This window comes from Protobothrops mucrosquamatus, unplaced genomic scaffold, assembly GCF_001527695.2.
Source record: "Protobothrops mucrosquamatus isolate PMUCROS unplaced genomic scaffold, P.Mucros_1.0 scaffold1545, whole genome shotgun sequence".
NCBI classification, from domain to species: Eukaryota; Metazoa; Chordata; class Lepidosauria; order Squamata; family Viperidae; genus Protobothrops; species Protobothrops mucrosquamatus.
The window spans coordinates 110,020-126,309 of record NW_015387715.1 but is presented as its reverse complement, the minus strand read 5'-3'; the positions used below and the strand labels follow the sequence as shown (position 1 = coordinate 126,309).

General features: G+C 37.3%; 1 protein-coding gene across 1 annotated transcript in view; it reads left to right on the top strand.

Annotated features, from left to right (window-relative positions):
• Positions 1 to 14,868, top strand: part of REEP5 (receptor accessory protein 5) — a 15,708-nt gene extending 840 nt beyond the window's left edge. The window contains exons 2-5 of the mRNA XM_015822391.1: positions 1,333 to 1,426; positions 11,552 to 11,690; positions 13,295 to 13,463; positions 14,260 to 14,868. Of these exons, the coding sequence (XP_015677877.1) occupies positions 1,333 to 1,426; positions 11,552 to 11,690; positions 13,295 to 13,463; positions 14,260 to 14,309 (452 nt within the window). The 3' untranslated portion in view covers positions 14,310 to 14,868. The remainder of the gene's footprint in view (positions 1 to 1,332; positions 1,427 to 11,551; positions 11,691 to 13,294; positions 13,464 to 14,259) is intronic.
• Positions 14,869 to 16,290: the final 1,422 nt, after the last annotated feature.

Genomic DNA, 16,290 nt, shown 5'->3' with positions numbered 1-16,290 from the left:
GTTTCTCAACCTTGACCATTTTAAGGCATGTGGACTTCAACTCCCAGAATTCCACAGCCAGCAATGCTGGCTGTGGAATTCTGGGAGTTGAAGTCCACATGCCTTAAAATGGTCAAGGTTGAGAAACACTGAGCCAGCCTCGGCTTGGTACCGCAGCCTCCCCTCCCCTCTTGTTTTGTTCTTCCACTGCACCCTTAGGGGATAGTGAGAACGTGACTCCTCCACCTCGCCCACACCGAGATGGTTGCAACCGCAATCGAGCCCGAAATCTATGTTGCTGAGTGAGAAATTGGTTCAGTGTGTTTTGCCCCGTTTTATGCTTTTTCTTGCCACATCTGTTAAGTGAATCACCGCAGTTGTTAAATCGGTGACAACGGTTGTGAAGTGAATCTGGTTTCCCCGTTGACTTTGCTTGTCAGAAGGTTTCCAAAGGTGATCATGGAACACCGGGACCATCATTAAATGTGAATCGCTTGCCAAGCGTCCGAATGTAAATCACGTGACCCTGGGGATGCTGCAATGGTCATAAGTGTGAAAAAATGGTCATAAGTCACTTTTTTCCCAAATCCATTGTAACTTTGAACGGTCACTAAGCAAACTGTTGTAAGGTCGGGGACTATCTGTACTTGCAGCTTCTGCACCTCCTTGGCACCCATCTCTTCCTTGCATATTTATAATCTTGCCGAGCATCTTGTGAGGATATTTGGGAGAAATGCTGGCCGAAGCCCCTGGGATATTGAATGATGAAACAGTAACCTGGGTGGAAGGGCTCCGGTTATATAGCAGACGAGATTTTTTTTTCCTTATAGCTTATTCACGGCAACTCCTAAGCCTTGTGGGGAAAAAAGAGCTTGGAAGTGTAAATGGTATCAGCTCCTCAGGAAATGGAGCTCACCTCAGTAATTTTAAGGAAATCATATCTGTAAATAATTAAAGGGGAGGAAGAAGAGTTACACGCCTGGATAGTTATTAACTCACTGACCTGTCTGGGATGAACTGAAGTCTTGATTTCCTCTCTCATCTGGCATGCATCCCTTTAGTTTACATTTCTGTTTTGTCCCCACCCCTTCCTACCCTTATGTCTTGTATTTGAAACCTGTAGGTAAATGGCAAGCTGACTTCATCCTGAGTGTAACTTTTGGTAAGAGTGAGTTTTGGTAAGAATGAGTGAGCTGAAAGTTTGGCCCTATGGAAATACTTTCCCATTTCCTCTTTGCTTCTTCCCTTAAAAAAGCATGTTTCTCTGTGTAACAGGACCACTATTATGTTTCCCACCCATCCTAGTAAGTCTCCGTCCTGACTGATGGACTGAATTTCTGTGTTTTCTTTTAGCCATTATTGCTGTGCTGGCTATTTACCTGGTTATTGGCTATGGAGCATCATTGCTGTGCAACCTGATTGGGTTTGCTTATCCTGCATATATCTCGTAAGTATTCTGGCGGCTAACCCTTCTCCTACTGTATGCTGGGAGTTGGTTATAGGTGAAAGATAACATTTCTTGTTCATTTGGTTGCCAATGGTTTGCAAACCATTACACTGTGGGGACTGGGCTTTTATTCCCAGATAGTGACTGCATTTGCCAGATTGCTTGTGAAATTGGCCTCTGGCACTGTAGAGATTGGGAATGGGAAGATTGGATGCAGATGCCAATTGCGGGCTTGATTGTAGTCCTTTGCATGTTGCTGCAAAGATAGAACCAGCCGTAGACTAAAGATGAGAACCAAGGTATTGTGATAGCGTCTCTATCTTTGTATTCCATCTCTTCCTATGGAATCTACATGTATTCAGAAGGAACATGACTGAAGGTTGCTGCTGAATGTTTTCAGCAACTGATTTGAATTAGAGCTACAATCCGTCATGCTATAATTTTTCTGGGAGGATTGGAAAATGTACACTGTTTGCAGTGAGGTTGCTTACCATGTGACTTTATGGTGCCCTAGTTAGTGGAGAAAAACAATTTCAGATTGTGTTTCTCTTACTTAAGTATAAGGACTCTTATAGTAAAGGAAACCTCAGGGTGGTTTCATGTGGGGAAGTTTATTATTTACTGTTTACACAGTATGGTATAAAACCTTTGTGTTTGAAACTGTTATTGCAGATCAGACATTAGAGGCAGAGTTTTTCAACTGTTTTGTGCTGTTTCTAAGATGGTTGAAAATATTCAGCTTTGTATATTGTCCAGCATGCATTTGCATATAGGAATCCCACCCAATAGCTAAAACTAATATTTCATTGCCATTTCTAGTTTTGGGTCACTTATTTAGATCCATTGTATTTTTCTTAAGATTCTAAACCAATGCAGCACTTCAGTAACAATTAGAAATAGTGAGATATTTGAATGATATGTAATATGTACTGCCTGTTTTAAAAATGATTACCTTCTAAGTAGCAGAGTTCAGGGTTTTCTGTCCCGTAGTTGTTGCCATCTATTGATGATCCAGGTTTTCAGCCCAGAAGAGCCATTACATAGGAGATTTGTAACTGGCACTGTATATAAAAATATCTAACATTGGAATCAGGACTAGGAGGGTGTTGGGGCAAGGGATAAACATTAACCATGCATTATTTATTTGATGATACTCACTCTGAAGCTGCATTTTGTGATGGTAAAAGAAAAGCCAGATAGAGTATGAGCCCATGTATATGTTCTTCTGCTATAAGGATAATAGATGCTATATTTAAATTGATTAAAAAGCACAAATAAAGGATTAAATTCTTCTACACCCCCCCATCCCAGTACTGCAGTCAATTTAAATGTCCACTCCTGCTGCTGTCAGCAAAAATATCTGGAAATACCCTCTTAAGTCTCCCACATCACCTTTGAAAGTCACCCTTCAATGGAGAAATGATCTTAATGGAATATTTCATATGACTCTTGCCATATGTGTTTGAAGGCCATAGCTATATAGTATTATGTCATCTCTGCACTGTGTTTTGCTAACCTCCATTGTGATTATAATAATGGGTCACAGAAGACCTGAATGTGTACATTTCTCCCTAGCTCCTTTAAAAACAAAACTGCAAAGAATGAAAGCCCAGAACTGACAGAAAAACATTGATTATTCCTGCAACACATACTGTTTTCTGGGAGAACAACAGCTGCTTTAGTGTTAAAACAACATTGGCTGGGCTAGATAAGTGGAGATCATGAGTACAGATATGGCTTAAGTAATTTTGCTCCATGATTTCAGCATGGACAATCAGTTTCACCTAACCACAATATCGCTTACTTTGTCACGTGGATCAGATCTGTGTCTTTATTGAATTCAAGCTTTCTCATGCACGTGTTTACCATTTAATGACCTGTATGATTTATTCATTATATAATGATTAGCTAATCCACACTTCTAATGCAATATTTCTCAATGTTGCCAGTTTACACCTATGGTAATCAATTTTCTCTCCTTTCTTCCTCCCAGTTTCCAGCTTAATTTCTTTGTTTGGTAGACCTGTTTTGAAATACTTGGATAAAACACTGGTTTGAATGTATTCATGAACTCACAGCAACATTTCAAAGCAGCTTCAAAACAGTTTCAAAAATTTGTACTTACCGTAGTGCCTCCCCCAGTCAGATATATTACATTCCTTTCAGAGTTTAATAACTTCTGTATTTTGTGGTTGGATGCAAATTTCCGGGAAAAGATGGTAAAACCATTAACATTTAACTCATTGATACAGGAAAGTAGCAGAAATGAGTAAGTAAAAATTACATACAAGTAGAAGGAGTCAATCTCCAATAGAATGCATTTGGTTCTTTATGACCTATTAAATGTTGATTCTCCCAACAAAGATATAATGCAGCTTGGGAAGACAAGTCTCTATTGAAATTGCTTTTCCAGATGAAGAAACCTGGAACAGTAATCTCAAGTATCATAGCAGTGAGGACAAATGGTGAAGAAGTCCTGCATGCATGACATGCAAAGAATGTTTGGGTAGAATGGAAAAAAAACACCATTGGGTTTTTCATATGCAAAATGTTATACATATTAACATAGGCAAAATATGATACAGCATGTGGACTGTTCATACAGTTTTAATCTGACTATGAATGCATCTTGAATGCAAACTTCTCTGGATCAGTTTTTGCTGTTGCTACACTACACTTGATCTTAGCCAAAAGGCAGAGAAACTGTTGCTATTTTTTTTACATGGATCAACAGAGTTTTTCTCCAAAGTCCCAACATATAATTCAGATTCCTTACGTAATTATATAGACATGAAGGCTGTTTAGAGAGTAGCTGTGTAATCCTGAGAAAAGATGCTGCTTTAAAACATTACAGACAGGTGTTACATTAGCATTTCAATTTGCTCTGAAGCAACTGTGAGAAATTAAATCTGAAACAGGGCACAGCTCTAATAGAATATTTTGTAGGCACCATAAATCTGTTAAAAGGAGGATGATAGCATACTTTAGGACTAGGCAGCATTTATCTGGATTTTTTTGGCCCAGCATCTCAAAAATTAAGGTAGGCATTATCATCATTAAATTAGGCAAGGGGAAGAGATTGAGTAAACAACAATGTTGCTGTCTCAGATTTAATTACTAACATCTTTAATTGGACTGGAAAAGACTTAGTCTGAAATACTGAATTGCCTTACATTCAAGGCTGACCATATTGGGCAAATTCTTGAGGACAAAAACTGCTCCTGTTCTCGATAGAAAATTTAAAGTAAAACATTTTCAAAAAGATTAGCTATAGGAGTTCTTCACACTATTTTTCTCCCTCCGGTATTATTTTCTACTCTTGTGATTTCATGCGTAGAACTTGTTTTATTCATTTTTTGAAAGAAGGAAATACTTGAAAGTACTTGAAATGTGGATGATATCTTCCTGTAAAGAAACAATTATATTACTGACTGAATTTTTCAAAACATAAAGGGAAAAAAGAAGAGAAAAGCCAAAAAGCTCCAATTTACATCTTCTCCCATCCCTGTTGACCACCGTATGTCGTGCCTTCATAGTAGCAACTTCCTGTTTATTTGCGTGAGATTACTGTTGTCTTGTATCCAACCCATGAGAAAGCACAGTTAAATTGTTATTCTAGTACTAACATGAAACATGCATTTCCCATATTATTCCTATATTAACCAAGGATGGCCTCAAGGTGTATAAAATCTACTGTATTACACTTTACCACTCATTGTCTTGCAGGGAAACTCAGGTGACTATTAAAGTTTGTCAGAACTGTTGAAAGGTGCAGGCTGTGTCCCCCTCCCCCCCACACACATATTTTGAGGAGTTAAGAGCAGAACTGAGTATTTCATTTGGAAAAGCAGAGAGGGTTACCACTTCCTCTGTATTTGTCAATTTCAGACACTTCCCCTTCTGATGAAGTAAAAGAGTGGCTGTCCATAGTGTGTTTGCTCATTCTACAGCACCTAGGTAGTTGTACAAATAGATGCAGTCTTCCTCATTTTGGAGGTGGTTTCTTCCTGGTATGCTCCCATATATTTCTTTATTTTGCATTATTTTTAAACTTGAAAGATGCTCAGTAGGGGAGCCAGAGTAGGGACAATCAATTCATAATCCACAACATGGGCAGACTTCTAAAGGCAGACTTATCCCATTATGCCTGCCATGCCTTAATTGGTGGAAGTCATCTGCATTGGTTACTGACTTCTGAAAAAATACAGTAATAAAGTCAAAGAAAAATAATAACAGTTCTTGGTTAACTATGTTAATTGGGACCGGAAACTCTGTCAATGTGGTCATAAAGCATGACATCATGTGACCACATGAGCTTACAATAGCAACTCCAACTGTTTCAGTTGCAGTTGTTAAGTGTGACATCATGTGATTGTCATTTGAAACCTTTTGCTGGCTTCTCCACTGACTTTGCTTGTTAGAAGCCAACAGTAAAGGTCACCAATGGCTATCCCATGACCACTGGACACTGTGATCATTGTAATTGGGAGCTGATTACCAAGCACCCAAATCACGATCACTTTACTGTAGGACACTGCAACAGCCACCACTTTGAGGACCATCTGTAACTCTCCTCGTTCAGCACCATCATAAGGTTGAATCGTTTTTGAATAAGTGATCTAACCAAAGACTACCTGTACCAATTACCTTGCCTACCATGGCTCACTCACACAATAGGAAAATATCTGTTCAGTGAGTTAAAACAGATGCAAAGGAGATAGGAGAGTAGAAATTGACAAACTTAAATAGGTGATCGTATTTTAACTTAGGTTTTCTTTTTAGAGAAGCAAAACCTTTTTTATTAACACAACTCTGACCTTTGTTGCTTTCTTTCCAGGTTCTCTGATAAAAAAGATATTGAGTGTGTATGTATAATGTCTCTCTGTGTTAGCTTTTCTCTCCACTCCTTCCCTTTTTCAAGCTAAATATTCCTTCATTATCTTCCTCTCTAACAAAAAACAGCTATGGTCTGATCCACACTCTCCTATGTACAGTCCCCTATCTTCCCACTTCTACTATCACTTTCTCCCTTCTGCTAATAATCATTAGCACAACAATCTACGTTATTCTTAGCTAGTAATTACTTAAGTAGTAAGTAATATACCTAATTAGTTGAAAAAAATCACATTTCTATTCCATATGCCATCCGAAAGCAAAACAAAAACAAAAAACGGTATCAGACTTCTGGGAGAGGTCATCCATATGTTTGGGGTCATATATCACTAGTGTGTTGATAATATTCAGGGACAATCTGTCAGATTCAGTTCTCAGAGTTACCAGTATGTGGGTCTAAGTGGGATGAAATAACCTGAAGTTGATCCTAAAAAGATGAAGTTGCTGTTTATCCAGAAGCCATTGGTTTTCTCTCTGCTCTGGTGATTACTCTGGAAGGAATGACACTACCCTTAAAGAAACAAGTCCATGCCTTTGGTATCCTCCTGAATCCAGAGTAATTGATGGGAAGATAGAAGCAGCAGCTTTAGTTGGTGTGCCATTGTGGCCCAACTTGAAGTGAGAAGACTTGGTGACAGTAACTCATGCCCTTATCCTCACCTGTATTTTCTACTTCAGTGCTCTCTTTGGTGATTCCTTTGAAGTTGCAACTGACGTAAAATTAAATAGCCTGTGTACTGACAGGAGAGAAAGCTATTATAATAGAACAGTACCTATATTGGTGCAGCATTGGTTGTTGATAGACATTCAAGTGCAATTTGAACTGTTACTTTTGATCTTTAAATTCTTGTAGACCTATCTTCTATATAGGTACAAATGACCAGTCCAGCCCACTCATCCTAGATGGGAATGTTGCAAGGCCTGGAGAAATATGTTCTGGTGGTGGCCCTTGTTGTATGGGAACAGCCTCTTAGAGATCTAATCATTTTTAATGCATTTTGAAAGGCAGGTAGAATGGACGGTTGTAAAAGCCAATTTTGCCTTAGGTTGGGGCATGCTACTTTGCAGTAGAAATGGTGGCCATAGTTTATATTGTTTTACCGTGTGTTACCCATATTATTTTATCTTTATGGCTGTAAAGCACAATCGATTGAGCCTGGCTGCATATATACATGAGAAATACACACATACAAATAAATAAGTACTGGTTTTCTGTGCTCAACTCCAATAAAATTTAGCTAAATCTGATTTTTATTACGAATTTTTTAAATTATACCCAATCAGATCAACCCAGACTCAAAAGAATTAATACTTGGATCAGGTGGTTCCGTTATATCTGCCTGTAAGAGTTCAGGAGACTTTTTATTTGGCAAAAGAAAGGTATTCTCTAAAAGGGATGTATAAAACTTACAAAGGTATGTGACTGCTTCCTATTCCCTCTATCTATCCCATCCAATATATTTCTGTTGCTATTACTATTACAAGGTTTCCTCTATAGTGTCTCGTTCCTAAGACCATCGGAAATATGTATTTTCCGATGGTCTTAGGTGACCCCTGTGAAAGGGTCATTCGACCCCCAAAAGGGTCGCGACCCACAGGTTGAGAACCGCTGCTCTATACTCAATTCCTCTATGGCAGGGGTAGGCAACGTTGGCTCTTTTATGACTCGCGGACTTCAACTCCCAGAAATCCTGAGCCAGCTATGCTGGCTCAGGAATTCTGGGAGTTGAAGTCCGCGAGTCATAAAAGAGCCAAGGTTGCCTACCCCTGCTCTATGGCTAATGCCTTCTTTCTTTTTACTGCTGCACTTCTTTGTTTCCTGGGGATTGCAAATCTATACCTCTCCCCATCTGCACCAAGGTTGCTGCCTTATTAGCAATTCTGCTGTACTGACTGTGCTGGGAGGAAGACTCAAATGGGAGGGAAAGCAGCAAGCTCTTCCACAATTCCATACGTTAGAAAAACGAACGATTGAAAGAGAGATTTAATTTCTTTTTGACCAATTCAGATGTATTCAGACACTGGAGGATTTATAATTGCCTCCTAAAACTTCTAGGTAGAGAACTATCCCAGCAGAAGTTGTGTCTATGCATGGGTGTATCTGTGTTTGGGATGTATGGACATTCACGTGGACCCAAACCTATGCATTTATGATTGAGTATTCACAGCAACTCTAGATGGAGATAATTATGGAGTGATTTATCAGTCAATAAAAAATGGTTGATTCTGATCTTAATGACTCAGGAGGAAAACGTCAAGGCAGCAGGATGAATAATTGGTTGAGATAAATAGCTGCTTGCATAGCTTTCCTGTAACTTTTCCATCAATCTGTCTACTTGTTTAAAATTAACTATGCATAATGCATTGCCTTATATCGTGACTGGCAACCCCAGTCATAATTCTTATACCTTGATATTATTCTTGAGATCAGAATATGTATGTAATGTCAGTTAATTAAACAAATATTGGGCTCAAAAGATAGCTAGTTGATTTTGAATATCAAGTCATCAGTACAATATGTCAATGGAGAGTTGTGGATGTTCTCTATTTACTTTGGGGGGGGGGGGGATGATGCTAAATCCAGTCCTGAAGGCTCCCTGGATTTTCACCAACTTCAGTGAGACGTTCAGGTTGAATTTAGAAAATCCTCCCCAGGCATCTATTCATTTGTCTGTTTTGAATAGTATGCCTGTAACTATGCCACAGCTATAGCTGTGGTAAGAAAAAAAAAAAGTCTGCTACCAATTTTGGAAATATAGCTGAATGCCTCATTCAATATATTCATCTGCCTTCAATAGATACTCGTTTTCAGTAGAAAAATCCACCCTTTTCTGTCTCATGCAATATATGCTTATTGTTAGACTGTTTGCAGTTGTTTGCTCTTGACAGAATCACTCAATTCGCGCAATTACACTATGCCAGGGGTAGTCAACCTTGGCTCTTTTATGACTCGTGGACTTCAACTCCCAGAATTCCTGAGCCAGCACAGCTGGCTCAGGAATTCTGGGAGTTGAAGTCCACGAGTCATAAAAGAGCCAAGGTTGACTACCCCTGCACTATGCCATAATGTGGTTGGCTTGTTTTTGACTGAGAGTAATATTAGAATAAGATGACCAAATAAATTATTGTTTACTTTAAGATAATACAGGTAGTCCTCAACTTGCGACCATAATTGAGCCCAAAATTTCTTTTGCTAAGTGGGAAAGTTGTTAAGTGAGATTTGCCTCATTTTATGATCTTTCTTGCCACTGTTGTTAAATGAATCTCTGCAGTTGCTAAGTTAGTAACACGGGGTTGTTAAGTGAATCCGGCTTCCCCATTGATTTTGCTTGTCAGAAAGTCGCAAAGGGTGATCACGTGACCCTGCAACTGTCATAAATATAAGCCGGTTGCCAAGTGTCCAAATTTTGCTCACATGACCATGAGAATACTGTGACAGTCATAAGTGTGAAAAAATGGTCATAAATCATAATTTTCATAATTTTCACTTTAACTTCGAACAGTCACTAAATGAGTGGTCTATCTGTAAATCATAATTTGAAACAATGATTTCTTGTTGTCTTACTGATTACGGTATTTAGCATATTGTATATAAGGAGTGGCATGGTTTCCTGGCATAATCCTGATTTGATTTTGTTCCTTTCCTAAATATCTGACCAAAAATGTGGGCAAACAGACCAAGAACTAGTCCAAAAATATATCCTACAGATACTTTTTTAAATTTATAATGTTAACTCTGGCTTTTTTCTGGCTTCTTCAAGAGCTTGTGGTTAAATGACTGCTTTAATCAAAATAGATTGACTGAGGGTGTGCCAACATACTGAATTGTACTAATAATTATGCTTCTGTTTCTGCTGCTTTAGTGTTACTGTTCTCTTACTGTTATTACTTTATCTCTCTCTCTCTGGCACCAAAACCAGTTAATCTTGTTTTTCACCTTCTTTGCATTATTGAAACCACATGTTTTTGTACTGTAGTTGAAGCACACATTGCAAGTCAACTTCACAGTTTGCCCATCATGTATTACTTTTAATTTATTCTCTGAATTCAAATACACCTTTGTCAGGCAGAATAACCAATAATAATATACATATTGTATATTATACATATTGGCATGCATAACTATCATACTATGATTATGTAAAACACAGAAACAAAGTATGAAGCAATAGACAAAGAAATTAAAGGCATGAGACAAGAAAAAGTAAATGAAGTATAGCTAAATCTAATTTATATCAATATTTTATTTTTCTATACTTTTCTAACCTTGCACATCATTCATTATTGTTTCAGCTACATCCATATTCCAATTTGTGCAGAAACTTCAATCCTCCTTTTCTTATTAATTATCTAATCGCTTCCTTTCTCGGTCTTCTTTCCTCTCAAACCATTCCCTTGTCCTTTATAATATATTTGTTTTGATATTCGGTTCTCATTCATTCTCTCTAGATGGCTACACCATTTAATGCAGGGGTCTCCAACCTTGACAACTTTAAGATTTGTGGACTTCAACTCCCAGAAGTCCCCAGCCTCCGATTTAATGCACTTCTTTTGCACTGGTCTCTCTTATTAACACAGCGTGCCTTACACATTTTTCCACGCATACATTAAACAGCCAACGACAGACTTTTTTGTGCCCTGCTGTTGTATACCTTAAAACCTTTCCAATTCAGAGATGTTTCACAGTTATACAGGGCCAAGAGGTTCCATGGCAAATGAATTAAGTAAGAAAATAATTCCTGAAGATAAGGTTTTTGTATTAGGCTCATGTCCGTTCCAACCCTAGGAGTCTATGTGATGGGGATAAAATTGAAACGAAGGAAGGTTGGAAGCAAACATGCATGGGCGCGGCAATGTTTATCTTCCTACAGTCAGTCTACTTTGATCCAATTTCTTTTACTTATTTCTGTTTCTTCCATTTCCCCCTCCAGACTCATTATCTGATGGTTTTCATTAATTCTATCAATCTTTTATCATAAATAATCATATATAAATATATACTATATTCTCGACTTATGACAATTGTGACCAGGATTTCAGCTGCTAAGCAATGCAGTTGTTAAGTGAATTGTTATATAACCGGTCCCATTTTTTTTACCATTTTTGAGTCACATAGTTGTTAGATGAATATAAAGTGCCCAGCTGTAGAATAGGTTATTTGAAGTAGAAAACTGGCCAGGTTTATGTTCCATATATTTGATGTGGCTTATTTCCTGATTATTGTTCTTTCAGCATCAAAGCCATTGAAAGCCCTAACAAAGATGATGATACACAGTGGTTGACCTACTGGGTCGTGTATGGAATCTTCAGCATAGCAGAATTTTTCGCTGACATCTTTCTGTCCTGGTTCCCATTCTACTATATGATGAAGGTTTGTAGTCTTCTGCTCTCCATATACATATACCTCTCTCAAGAAACAAGTATCACAATGTGAAATATAAGCTTGGATGGTGCAATGACTATAGTTAAATGTATCTTAATCTTAGTTTATAAAGTAGCTCTAATTTATACAATGAACTTCAGCTCCAACTGTGATTTAGTTTCCAAACATACCAAGACTTGGTTCTTAAAGGAAGATGTTTCTTAAATCAAAACCTATTGGCTGGAATAGTGATAATAATATCCAAGCAACAATGGGATAACAGCATTTCTTCATACATAAAAGAATAAATTTAGGTATCATAAATTCATGCAAACTTCCATTTGCTTTTAAACATGACTTTTTCAAAAGTTACTATTAATCTGCTTTGTAGTTGCATTTATATCAAACAATATTGGAACAATTTTAAAATTACAAGCAGTCCTGTAAGTGTCCAGACCATGATCACATGACTGCAGAAGGGGATGCAACATTTTGCAATGGTTAGAAATGCTTTTCAGCAGGGGTCCTCAAAACCCAGGCTACGAACCGGTACTGGTCCATTGCCTGTTAGGCACTGGGCCACACAAATGTTGGGCAAGCGAGCAAAGTTTCATCTGCACATGCATGGGATCTAGATTGTGCATAAAACCATCCCCCCCTCATGCCTTGGAAGACAATTTTTCTTCCAAAACCGGCCCCTGGTACCAGAAAAATTGGGGCCACTGCTTTACAGGCCCTTTTCTCTTAAATGAAAGCGATGCCCCAGTATTGGAAAAGGCATGAAATTTTGCATTATTTCTCTCTATCGGTTTTGGAAAACATATTTGCAATTGTCTAGTTGGGGAAACATGCATGAATCTTATTTTGCTACCTTATGTTTAGAAGATTTTATTCTCCTAATTATGTTATGTACATACCTGGAAGAAGCCAGTGCCAAACTACTTTTATACTATTGCCAAGAAATCACATGGCTGTGTCCATCAAGTAACAAGAACTGAAACCTGATTTGAGGCAGAAATTTATTTTAAAATTATTTTTATTAATAGATGTGTCATAGGCAGGGCACATTGATTTTCTAAATTTTTCTTCCCATATTCTAATGCACAAGGAGACGCAAGGACAAATTTCAGGAATTTCTCCTATTGTTTTAGAGGGTACTCTCAGATAGCCTATTCCACCAGCTGTGGAAAATCACTTCATTCCCTAGGATTATAGATTAGAGCAAAAATTAACCACACTAAGTGTTCCTTTATTTATGAACTGGTGGAGATCTTAGAATTTTAGGCTAGATACCCATTTTTTTTAACTCAAAGAAGTAGAGTTTATCTGCAATACATGTAATATCTTTTGCAGAGGTTTGTGGGACCCATACAGTACTTGTATTGCTTATTGTCCAAAATGATTCACATTGTTATAGTCTCTGTGTAAGATATTATTATCTTCATATTGCAGATGAGATGAAGAGGCAGTGCTAAAGCTAATATATTTATCACAGTGAGAAACTCAGGTTAAGAAGCTCCCTAAACTGTAGCATCAGGATTACTGATATTTAAGTACCACCGCTGGTCACTGCATCACAGTCTGTTTCTTATTTGCTCTTTCTGTTTGTACAGTGTGGCTTTCTGGTGTGGTGTATGGCCCGAAGTCCCTCAAATGGAGCAGAGTTCCTTTACCACAGAATTATCCGCCCTGTTTTCTTGAAGCATGAGGCTAAGTTGGATAATGTAATGAAGGAGTTAAAAGAAAAAGCTGGAGAGACAACAGACACCATTACTAAGGAAGGTAAGCTGAGGCCAGCAAGGCCAATTTCAAACAAGTCTGCTTCCTAGATAATTATGCATTTTTAGTGAAGTTAATTAGAAAGAAATTGTACAGCGAGATTTGCTGTGAGGAAGTATGTCTGTTTCTGAACTATGTAAGTGCAGAATTTGTTGCTGTATGTTGAAAAACTCAATGGTCATTTTTTCCAAGATAAATCTCCATACCAGCCCTTTTGAAAGTATTATTTCTCCAGATGTATACGATTTCATCCACATAGGCTGGGCATTCTAAGAAATTATTTCAGAAACTCTAGGTTGGGAAAGACTGCTCTGTTGGCTCTGCAGTAATAGGCTATAGACTATGTAGACAGTAAAATTTCACAACAAAGTGGAATTGTCATGGAGGAAGATTAGGATACTTATCCTATTTATTCCTTTTCCCAAATGGTAGCAGCCCCCCAAAAAACCACTATCCAAGAAATTAAGTAATTAAGTACGCTAATTAAATATGCAAATATATTTATCTTGTGTAATTTATACTGATTACACCATGTTGAGTACTTATAAGTTGTTTAATAATATAGTACAGTACAAAATTCTGTATTAAATGTTGGAATAATTCCATTTTAGTTAAACATGGAGGGTTGATTACTCCATTCCACTCTCTCTTTTCCTTATCTCTACCCCGACTTCTTTATTACTATATGCAAATGTTGATGTTGTCCCATAGAAGTTGAACATAATTTGGTATTTATAATAATTTTGAGTTACCTTGTTATAGTATTGTTAAAAATAATGGATTTCTTTCTGTTTTTTAGTTAAAAAAGCAACAATAAATTTACTGGGCGATGAGAAGAAGACCACCTAAAGAAATTAATTGGAAGAAATTTCTCCTTATCACTACCTTTATACAGTGTGATGTTTCTGGGGACTGTGATACAGTAATTTGAATAATGTTGCCTTGTAAACCTTTTTGATTTTATTAAAAGAATGTATTGTAAGATTGCTTGCTGTTTTTGCAGTTTTCTGTATTGAAAGTAAGCATTTTTATTTAACGTCAATGCAGTAGATGGCATCTAAAGCTTATACAGTTTCTAAGCAGAAAGAAGATTTTCAGTAATGTCTTATTTGCCTTTCATGTAATTTTCAAAAGAAAATATGCCCCAGGCTCTGAATATTACACCGTTTGTGCATGCAGTAGCTGTATGTGCAAATTTCATTTCATATTTGACTAGTTCTTGCTATAGCATAGTTAAATATCAAAGTGTAATGATAGTGATTTGGTGTGCGTAGTTTTGTATATATACAAGGGATGATAATTAGCCATGTGTTGCTTCTGTATCTCTCTTCACACAGACCTTCTCCAATTACTTATAATGTTGGAAGAATAAACTGAGATGACAGTGCTGGAAACTGATTTTGAAGTACAGATTGGTTGTAACTTGTAATATCTGGTTTAGTATATGTATATTGACTTAGGCATTCTCTTTAAACACCAAAAAGTGAACCCTTTGCCAAAAGTTATTTAACATCATCGTATTGGAAAGTCTGGTAGCACTTTTTCTGACTGACACATTTTATTAAAAGGCGTAAGCTCTCTTGAGCTGGGGCTCACCTAATTAGATACAGAGAGCGCATCTCATAAAAGTCTGTGCTTTTAAATAAAATCTACTGTTTTAGAAAAGCTGCTACAAGAAAACTGAATTTATACTAACGCATAGACTGGCTCTCCTACAATATAACCTGAGTTATGTAACCAAACAACTGATTAAAGCAGAGAAAAGACATTTTCCCCATTGACACCCTATTCTGGTTCACTGAACTTCAATCCTGTAATGGGTTTTTATAATGGTGGTGTTTCATGTGAGCAATACCAGATGATGCTTGCTCAGTTTATAAAATAAAAGTTTTAAAGGGATTCTGTTGTGTTCTTTGATGTGTTTTAGTTTATTTGGCCCTTGAATGCTATTCGTTCTATAGGCTTCCCAGTGTTCTCATCTTTATTTTTAATTTAAAAACATACAGCAGCAAGACGAGGGAACAGTGGGTGCTTATGAAAGCATGCAGGTGGGCAGCCACATCTCATACATTTCTTTTTCTCAAATGCACTGGCTTAGTTGCAACAAAAAGCTAAACCAGAGTTCATTATTGGCTATGCAGAAATTCAGACATTCAAGTGTTAACAGATAAACCAGGCAAATACAGTTTAAAAACTATGATTTAAACATCCCGGTCTAACATTTGTGAATGTACCTAGTATTGCTAAAGTGGATTATTTAAAAGGGAAAGGGTGTGAATTGCCTATATACGCTATCTGCTCTCAATTTGTATTTATTTCTACAGTTTAACAATGATTTTAGTGATATTTCAGAATGTGTTTCTTCAGCAAAGGTACTGTGATGTGTCTGAAGCCCTCCTCTGTAAGGATGATGTTCCATTCCACAGATAGTGAGAGCTGCTGCCTGCTTGTCTTCCTGTATACTGAGTGAAATATTAAACTACCTGTGCTAATATCCATCAATGCATCTTGTAGGAAATAATACTCCCAATAGCTTGGGAATTCTCAATATTGCTAATAGTACAGAATCTCTTAAACACACATTTCAAAAGAAAGGGATTTAAAAATAAAATCATTTGAATTCTATATACATAGTAAAGAACAAAGGGGGGCTCTCAGAAATAGTATTCTCTAGTTTTACAAGTAATAATAATAATAATAAAGTTGGAAGGGACCTTGGAGGTCATCTAGTCCAACCCCCTGCTCAGGCAGGAAACCCTATACCATTTCAGACAAATGGCTGTCCAGTCTCTTCTTAAAAACTTCCAGTGTTGGAGCATTCACCACTTCT